The sequence below is a fragment of the Cyanistes caeruleus genome, chromosome 1 (genome assembly GCF_971803275.1).
Source record: "Cyanistes caeruleus chromosome 1, bCyaCae1.hap1.1, whole genome shotgun sequence".
Lineage (NCBI taxonomy): Eukaryota > Metazoa > Chordata > Aves > Passeriformes > Paridae > Cyanistes > Cyanistes caeruleus.
In genome coordinates, this window is record NC_141701.1 from 132,880,733 (window position 1) to 132,891,029 (window position 10,297).

Below are 10,297 nucleotides of genomic sequence, written 5' to 3' on the forward strand. Positions count from 1 at the left end.
TTTAAATGCTTATTCTAAACTTAAAAAGTTTATGGTTGAGGTCCTGTAGCCATTAGTTTCATGAAAATTATAGAATAGAATTTGCTATGAGTTCTGGTCCCCCATTTAAGCAAAGAAAAAAAGAAAGCAATATTGTTGGAGAAGAAGAGACTTCTGTAACTATTTATTTGTAGAAATAGTTACGCTAACAAGTTAATAGTTTGTGTTGGAATATAATGCAGTGAGATAATTGCCAGTAACAAAGCTGCTTTAAAATAGGCTGAAAGTAAAGTAAGATAAACATTCAGATTTGTTTATACATGCATCTTCTTAACTTTCTGTCAAGTAAGTTCACAAAGCTTATATCTGTAATTGCTCCACAATGTTAATGTGATCCCTGTGTTATACTAAAACACACTGGAATGAATTCCAGTAATCATGGTATATCTTCTCCAGTAATCAGATACTTGAACAAAACAGACTAATAAGACCTCAGGGCAGGCCATGATTTCATCCTTGCCAGCGCTTATTACAAATCACAAACTTAATGTAATGCAGCAATCTATTATTTCTACGTAATTCATGCTCTGCACTATTGATTATAAACTGCCCATAGTGTTTAGAAAGAACTGTGCAAACTCAGGACATCCACGTCCAGCTCTGTAAGCTGGCAGTAAAATCTAACAAGCCTGCCAATTTCTCTGAACCCACAGAGCACCCAGACAACCAGGGAGGATTTTCTGAATATGGTTGTTAGGCTTTTATGTGCTCTGTGTGTTTTTCATAATAGTCTGAAGACTTCGGTTCTAGCCAGGTTCTGTAAGAAAAATATCTCCCCACCACTGTAAAATGGTCATCTCTGAGAAACATTACTGGAGTGAAACCTGGAAATAACTGTATTCAGACAGATCGGTGCAGCTTCACATTTTCTCCTTAGTCTGTCATATTATGTCTATGTGGGGTCACCAAAAGTAAGAAAAGTACATATTTAAGGCCCAAATCATGACTCTGCTCCTTCAGGCATGAAAACAACCTTTTCAAAGTGTTCTGTCCATTCTGTGTAGAGGGAAGCTGGCTGAGTTTCTTGACAGACATTAGGCAGTCATGACTGTAAGACTGGATAAAATTAATGAAAAAAAGTACAGGATGGGGCAGCCGATTATGTATTGCTAAGTGTAGACATTGAATCTATACAGAGTTTTGCTCCTTCTTGAAGAGATAAACTGCCTCCCTGTGAATCTGTTCAGCATTCTACCCAGCTGTCTTTTACAGGCTGGACAGAGAGATTGTCCCTAATTCCCTGGCTTAACTTCAGTATGTGCATCACTAGTAGCACCTTTCTACTCATGTCAGGTGATGTGATGCCATGAACACCCAGTACACTGTTCCACACTAAAACAAGGTCACAGAACAGTATGGGAAAGACAAACTGCCATCTCCACCCCTGAGTGCTGCTCCATATAGGGGTACTATGAGCATAACAGCCATTAATTGATTGGAACAAATGTTGGATATAAGTATGCTGTAACTGTGTACTATAAGTGATACTCTGAGGCTTGCTGTCTTTGATTTCTATCTTTCACTGTAATACAATTGCATAAAAAACCCCAGACCCTGCAAATATTCCTCAGTAGCAGCAAGCTTTACAGGATTAAAACAATCATCTGCATGAGACCAAATATTTATCTTCCCTATAGCTGTGCAATTCTGTAAGCAATGGTGGAAGAACTCCAAATAACAACTAGGAAAACTTGTGTGAATTTTATCAAATAAAGAAAGATTAATAGAAAGCCTTAGGATGCTTCATGAGACTGGACTCAAACTTAATTTTTTGTCTAATAGTTGACCTAATAAGAATAAGGAAGTTATTCCCTGGTATTTGCATCTCATTTTGAATTGTTCTGAAACCTACTTTTTTTTGTTTCAAATTTATTGAAGGAAGTGTAATAAGAAGGGAAATTCAGATAAATACTATTTCCCTCTGATCAATATGACTTTTTGTAATGTTGTATGCAAAGTCACCAAAAAACTGAAATCATTTATAACGTAAGAAAACTGGCAATATCTGTTTGGGTTAATACTGGACTTTTTATCTGTTTGGTTTATTTTCTTCTTTTTTGAGGTAAAAAAATCAGCTTGTTAGCAATAATGGTTCTGGTGGGTGACAGTCTTCACAATTTTGCTGATGGCTTGGTAATAGGAGCAGCATTCTCATCCTCAACAGAAACAGGTGTGACAACGACGATTGCTATTTTATGCCATGAAATTCCTCATGAAATGGGTAAGAAATATATGTGTGTATTTTTCCTGATTGACTTTGCATTTCCAGGTTTCCCAAAAAATTATTTCCTGTATGACATCTGTGGGAATTCTTGCTTAAAACATCATGCATTACAATGTTACTGTGTGAGACTGATACTTTCTTTGCCCTTCACAAAAACCAGAGGAGGCTTCTGCACTCATTACAGGATGCCTTCCTGTTTGACTTTCTCCAGATGCAAATGACATCAGGTCAGGAGTGACCTGTTATTCTTATGTGTACTGACACAAAAAGTAATAAATAAAAATAAAATAATAAATAAATTATAAAATTATTAATATATTATATATCAAATAATTGAATAGAATTAAATATTTCTAAAGTAATAAAACCGTAAGCAAGACCCATGTGTGTATAATGGCCATGCCTGACACAATGGGCTATCCAAGACTTTCAATGTGCAGCAGAGCTATTTAAACAAGTATTCTTCTTGCTACCCTCATTCCTTCTGCTAATCAAGAACAGTAAGGTAATTAAAGGTGTATGACCTATTTTACTGGACAGGACAGGAGTATTGTTCTTTTGTATATTGCCCCTGATTGACATTTTCTAGCAAAACTTCCATCATGGCTAAAGCTGCTCCTGAAATTGTGGTGATGACAGCTGCAGGTTCTCATTTCTATCATTAAATGACTGAACATTTCATGTTCTACATAGAAGATTCCTCCAAACAAAATGGAATGGAGGACTGCTGTAAAACTGGTAACTCTTGTTTGCATAGCAAAGCAAATAGAAATACTTGACAGTTAGCTCCAAAGACACCTTCCTAATTCTGGGGCAGTAGTGCCCCAGTGTCAAAATGACATCTTTACAGTCATGGAGTAAAATTTTTTAAGTCTTCTAGTTGTGGCCTGTTACAAAATCTTTCATTTTAGAAGAAAAATCCCATCAGGACAGATTCTGATGTACAACTTACTCCAGTTGACTAGAACTGAAATCAGTGGGGTTAAACTCAAACTGGGATCAGACTGGCATAGATCACTCTGACTGGCAACACCTGTAGCACACTCAGAGACCACGCAGCACTATATACCCACATGATTTGAACTGGCAAGTGCCCAGTAGAGAAATATTTAGAAGCTCTGGGAAAGCATGTGACTTTACTTTTGCATGAATCCAAGTTGGAAATGTCACGGAACATAGAGAACTAACAGAAAGCCACTTCTCAATACTGTATGCTATCTTTAGGAATAGCTAAACAAGTACAAGTCAGTATGACTTTTTTTGTTGTTTTGAGATTTTTCTTTCACACAGGACAAGTTTATAACTAATTCTACAGATTTCTAAAGGCAGCCCTCCATCAGTCACTAATTTTGTACCTATCTAAATTATTTTCCATCATATTTTATTATCAAGAGTCTTAAAATACATTTATCAGCTAAATAATAAATGTTCTTTGTCTCTATGCAGGAGATTTTGCTGTGCTGCTGAGTACAGGGCTCCCCACGAAGACTGCAATTTTGATGAATTTTATAAGTGCACTAACAGCATTCTTAGGACTTTATATTGGCCTTTCTCTATCAACTGACCCATCCATTCAAAACTGGATTTTTACTATTACAGCTGGAATGTTCTTGTATTTATCTTTAGCAGAAATGGTGAGAACTTCAGTCTATTTTTATGTTTTCCTTATAGCATAGCCACATCATCGATAAGTGTCAGAAAAGTGCAGGGGGATGAACTTGGAGAGAAAAAGAGCAGTGCTTAGAAAAGCAATCTGTTTTCCTTCTGTGTCACTTTCATGCTAGGTGTCATTATAATGAAAAGGGGAAATAACAACCATTAAGAGACTAAAATAAGAGAAAAGAATAATGAACTTCTAGAGTATTTTTTTAAAAATAGTTTAAAGATTTCTAAACAATGTATTTTTAGTTATTTTAGTTATTTAGTAAAATATATATTTGAACCTTCAGGGGATTTTATGATCTTGAAAAAACTGGTTATTTTTTTCTTTTTCTGCCCTTTTCTTCATATATTTTTCACCCATTCTTTCAATGCAAATTTTCTGTTTCAGAACTAAAATGTAAGGTGCTTATCCTGAACATTTCTATTCTGTCCTAGAGAGGTTTCAATTACCTCTTAAGCATTAAAAAAACCTTCAGATTACCTCAACTTTTTAATAGCTGCCCAATATTTTTCATACTCCCAGTAAAATTGCAATGATCTGCCTATAGAAAAATAAGGTGTGAAGATAGGAGGTAGGAGGAAGGTCTAAGGACTGAGCAAAAATGTGGAGCAATCATAGCTCATGCAGATGCCTCAGGCCACATAATTTATTGAAGAGATGGATTACTGTTACACATGCAGAACTTAAATGCCTGCCCAGCTTTGTCACTTGGCTCTTTAACCATTGTGTGTTGATGTAGGGTTTCTTGCAAGCTCCTCCACAAAGATGGAATGTTTTGAGTGAGTAGATCAAGGGGGAGGAAAAAAAGTATCTTCATAAATTATTACTTTGTTTTTTCCCACTGCTGTCTATCTCTCCCTTGTGTTTGTTACCACGTCATGCCTGAGATACCCTTTACCAGGTTCAGGCATCATACTTTATACCTGATATGCCATTCCAGTATTATAACCTATTTAAAATTCTACTTACAGTAATTCATCTTAGGCCTCCTTAGTATTTTAGTCTATTTTTGCTATTGTAAGTAAAGTAAAATGAACATAAAATTCACCTAAGAGTTCAAGATGGAATTGCCAAAGGATTGTGGATGTGTCAACAGTCCTGACTGAGGTAGTAAATAACAGACAAGAACACTGTGTAACAAGTTGCAGCTTGTTCTGACAGGGAAATTTGGAAGTGAGGCTGCCTACCAGCTGTGTAGGCATGGATTTACTAATGGGGCAAGGAATGATGTACACATATTTTTCCTCCAGTGTAGGATCGGCATCCATCAGGGATCCACAAGCTTCTAGAACAATACCAAGTTTTTCCCTGAGTCTTCAAAGCCATGTGCCAGCTGTAAATCCCAAGAGGAAATATAGTTCCAGGCAGAGACAGGGACATGTTTTCCCTTGTTCTCAGCTTGTCATCATAATCTTGGTCTTGATGGGAAGGGAAGAAAGAAGGGAAAGATGGGGGAGAAGCCTATTTCTCTCAATCCCTTTTATTAATAAGACTAAGCAGCTTTTCTCTGCATTTTGTCAAAAGAACTGCCATTGGGTGGCTCACCTGCCAGTGTCAAACATCACAGGGATTATTTTATTTAAAAAAAAATAAATATTCAGCATTGCAGCCATCTATAGATCTGAAAAGTTTTGTATGTTTGCATAGTACATCTCAAGAGAAAATGAGCCATTCTTTATGTATTTTTCTACTTTCTGCACAGAACTAGGTTCTACTTTCTGCTGCACTCTCATCTACAAACAGCAATTACCAGTGCTCCTGCCAATGGTGTACAAACTTCTGATAGTACACAAAGTTTGACTGTAATTTTCAGTACTTGCTTTATGGGCTTTCACATATTCGTGTGCTTGTCAGAATAGCAGTTAAAACTGAACATCCTCACTGGTTTCTGCACTTAGGAACATTGAGGGGTGTGAATGGAGGTTTGTTGACAGAACAGCACTGTGAGACTGCCACCACAGACAAAGTAGCACAAATCTACTTCTGTGGTTAATTAAAGGTTTTTCATTTCTACAAATGGCATTATAACTCCATTAGCAAGCTGGGTAGAGACTAATGATTTCAGAAACTGAATAAGGGACAAAAGATAAAATCACTTATATCCATCATGTTTCACCAAGAAATTATGCAAAACAGAAGTTTACTGTGAATAATTTAAAAATTGTTTTCAATTTTGAAGATAAGGGAGTAGGTTTTAAAGTGATTTACTGGACTGTTGCAGTGCAGCAGCCATGCCATCAGTGTCCAGCTTGGTAAGAACTCTTTTTTAGCCAATACATGCCTGAGCCTGTCATGCCTTCTTTCAGCAGGCTGCTTCCTAATTCTTCTTTTCTTTTGTGCACTAATGATAACATGAGCTGGAGTGGAACAGAGCAGACCCTTGATTAGCAGTACCTCTTTTGCCTCTGACAGATTTGAAGCATTAGCAAGTGTGAGCTTCCAACAGCTTAGATGTGGTGCTATGTTCCCTTAATTTTGAAGTGGTTTGCATCTGCCAGTTGAATAGGATTATGCTTCTTAAACAACAAGATTCTCTCTGCTATACCACACACTTTTTTGTTCAGAGAGAGTTGAGTAACTATAGCTGATATTGTGACAGCAGCCATTTTATTTTAACAGATAAGCAAAGATATCACACTAGGTATGGCAACAGAAATGGTTTGTGTGTTGATTACATGCACATAGGTTAGATGGAGGGAACAGACATCAGCATTGGACATGGAAAGGGTACTACTTGCTAAGAATTCCTTTTGAAAATTATCGTAGGAACCTCCTGTGCATGTGTGTCACTCCTAAATTGTCAGTGAGAGCAATAAATAAATTGTCACCGACAGAAATGAAAATTCAATTTTGCAATGGGATTTTTTTCCTGTTTGGAGAACTTTTCACTCAGACACTGGGGAAGAGGAAAAAATAGACTGATTATAAGGATAAATAAGAAAGACTAAACATCTAGACAGGAACCCTGGATTCAGGCTAGGTCTTTATTAACAGTTTTTTACTCATATCCATGAAAAATTCTGTGTGCTCTGAGTACTTAAAACTGTCAGTTCAGATTTTGATTTACACCAGAACTCTGAGGTGTTTACACTTGCTTTAGGTTAAAAGTTTCTGATTATCTTTAAACACTGAGCAAATATAACTACATAAGTTTCTGTACTGCAATTTAAATCACTGCCTGGTTGTAATGAAGATCCAAGGCATTTGGGTTTTCCTGTTATTTTCAGGCAAAACTAAAGTGGAGGCAGATTTTTCAGCACAGTTTTGTTTTGGGCCCATGCCAACTTTCAGAGAAAGAAGAATGCAGAAGAAGCAGCCCCAGAGACCCCCCCCTCTGACAGAGGGAAGGAGAAGCATAGCAAACACTCCTGTTAACCTCCTTGCTCAGCACCACTCCACTGTCTCCCAGTGGCTGCTGCTGTTACAGCTACTGTGAAGAGCCTCCAAAGTGCACAGGAACTCAGTAGTTTTTATTCAAGCACAGAAAAAAATACACAACCAAAACCAGAGGTCAGCACCAGACTACTGCTCCCTATTTATTTTGAGAGTTGATTTGACAGTATTAGCAGTCATCAGTGTTTCCCCTGAATAAAACAGAAATATTAAGAGAATTTGAGCCTGAGGCATCATTTTTGCAAGGTCTGTTTAGACACACATTTAGTTTAAACCTTTGATAAAATACACTGTGTAGAGTGAAAGGTCAGTACAAGTAGCCTTTATTATGGTTATAAACAAGTGTTGTTCCATTACATGATTTAAAACTCATAGAGAAAAATACTAAACATGATTTTTTCAAGCATATTTTAAAAGTCCCATTTTCTACTTGTACATTTACTAAAGCCCAAGTAAATAGGAATGTTGCCAGTTATTTCAGAAAAAGCATGATTGACCCTATATATAGTACTGAAGCAAAAAATACTCCAGCTAGTTCATTCCCACAAAAGGAAATCACTAATTTTACTAAAAAAGCATTTCCTTGCAGACAGCTGTATAAAATTACTACAAAATATTGAGAAGTTAACAAATTTCAGAATCTTGTTTATAATTCTTGGCAGTGCTAGTAAAAGAACCGAAGTGGGTAAAATTTGATTAATTTAAATATTTTGTCATCAAGATTAGCTTTGTCAAAATGTACAGAAAATACTACACATTAATAGTATAGTCAGAAGCTCAGCATTTTGAAAGTTGTTTTTTTTAAATGAAGTTTGCCTTGTTTTCCCATAACTTTTTTTTTCCCACAGATGAATGTATCTGGCTCTCATTCTGCTGTCTTATTCTTTTTTTAGCTTCCTGAAATGACTCATATTCAGACACGGCGACCCTGGTTGATGTTTCTCTTACAGAACCTTGGATTACTATTAGGCTGGCTTTGCCTCTTACTTTTGGCTGTATTTGAACAGAAAATCAAAATATAAGTTTTCTGTTGGAAATCTCGAAGTACCACTTATGACAGTGGATAGAGCATTATTCACAATTTGTCATGTCTGCCATAGTGATATGTAAATTAAGTTGCTGGGATTTTATATCTGAACAGTAGATAACTATTTTACTTTATTAACTTATTGTTCAGATTTTTGTAATTATTTTTTTTTGTAAACATGAATGTTTAGAATTATGTTTTATTTGTTACTGAGTTTACCAGATCCCATGCTCAAACTCACAGGAGCTTTTAATTAGTTTTTATTGAGACTGTTCTAGTTGAATGCTATAAGTGATCTCTGCCAGTCTGATTGAAGAAAAGAATAAAACACTTTTATATGCAATAATTAAAGTGGACTAACCATAGCTGAATAATTTGAATACAGAATGGTTTTTTGCCTTTTAGTACAAAGAATTATTTCTTTAAATCTAAAAAGAGTAGCAAAGCTTAACTGCTAAATGGCATAAAGCAATTTTATGAAGTCAGCACTTTCTACTTTGTCAACATAAAGATTCTCATCAGTTTCATTTTACTGGTCCACTGTGGCAGGAAAAAAATGACAAGTGTAAATGTTGAAGTTTATGCTACAGAAATTTGGGAATATTCTTTTCTGACTATAATACAGTTTCTCATATGTGTGATGGAACCTGTGACAGTCAAGCACTGGACTAACCACCTTTTGCATTATCTCACCTCTGGTGAGATGAGCAACTGCTTATGAAGGATTATAAAAAATATGTTTAAATTTCTTTTCCCTGATATCCCTCTCAGGCTCCACAAATGAAGGGATTTCTTGAGCCAAATGTTGCTTCTGAGACATCATATTCAATAAACACTTGCCTTCCTGTCAGCAATTAACTTAATCATAGATATGTGATGTGTATTGTGGAAAGAGCCTTTTCAATTGTCTAGAGTGCATTTAGCCTCATGGCAACTCCTCCCATCCTGAGTGATTTTTGTGTAATTAGTCCTCTTGATGTCAAGGTAATTCTGCCTAAGTTGAGATGATTCATTTAATCTAGTTTTGAAGAACCGGATCTGAAACAAATATACAAATTCTAGCCTGATTCTGATGTGCTGAGCAGCTTCCGGGAGGTATTAAGCAACACTCAGCTGTGTGATTTCAGCTCTTTACATGATTTCAATTTCTGGTGTAAGGACTTCTCCCCTAACTTATTTATACTTTTGTATGAGAACTAATCTATGTTCTTTCTTTCTCCTCTGATGATCTGTGGAAATAGGGAGAGCAAGTTACAGAACAGACATATTCTTTATGAAGCAACTGAAAGTTTTCTTTGTCTAAACTCTGTCTTGAAATATCTCTACATTATGACACAACATGACTGTCTCACAATGTGTTCTGTGTTTATTTAATAGCTCCTAGTGAAGGTACAATTATTCTCATATTACAGAGGGGAACAGAGTCTACTCTCCTACAGCAGACTGTCAGACCTCTTAGTTCTCAAAAGCTTCATGGGCACCATTCTAACCAAAATGCAAAGTGAAACAGTGTATCACTGTTTATGATAGCCCACACTCATGGGCTTGTGAGCCCTTAGTCAACCAGTCTAACCCTCAGGGAAAAAAAAACAAACTTAGAGATAATTTTAAAAGTAGATATGCAATCATTTTCAGTGCCTGACAGTTATGAGAATCTGTAGCAAATGCCCCAATGCAAATCTAGACAAACTTAGACATGTACATACCTTCAGAAACCTTGTCCTACCCAGTTTATCCAAGGTAACACAGGAAGTCTCTGACAGTGGAGTGAACTGAGCTCCTTTTAAGGCCCAAAGTACAATCCTACCTTCTTTTTTTTAGGTGTGCAAATACTACAGCTTTTTATGTTGATGTAACTTTGAAAAGTGAGTTGAGAAGCCATGTCTAATGCTTCTGTTCTCAAATCTTGTCCTTGATTTTATTAAGCTAATATTTTTTAAAAGTTGTTTCT

General features: G+C 36.2%; 1 protein-coding gene across 50 annotated transcripts in view; it reads left to right on the forward strand.

The window, feature by feature from the left end:
- The window catches only part of SLC39A12 (solute carrier family 39 member 12), a 53,909-nt gene extending 44,207 nt beyond the window's left edge, over positions 1 to 9,702 (forward strand). For 46 of the 50 annotated variants that reach the window (XM_086859285.1, XM_086859331.1, XM_086859388.1 and 43 more), the window contains 3 exons: positions 2,102 to 2,260; positions 3,710 to 3,897; positions 8,213 to 9,702. In XM_086859285.1, coding sequence (XP_086715411.1) covers positions 2,102 to 2,260; positions 3,710 to 3,897; positions 8,213 to 8,341 — 476 coding nt within the window. In that variant the 3' untranslated portion in view covers positions 8,342 to 9,702. Of the gene's footprint in view, positions 1 to 2,101; positions 2,261 to 3,709; positions 3,898 to 7,153; positions 7,538 to 8,212 lie in introns of those variants that run through there. The other 4 variants (XM_086859363.1, XM_086859372.1, XM_086859600.1 and 1 more) reach the window with 1 other exon arrangement.
- The last annotated feature ends 595 nt before the right edge of the window (positions 9,703 to 10,297 follow it).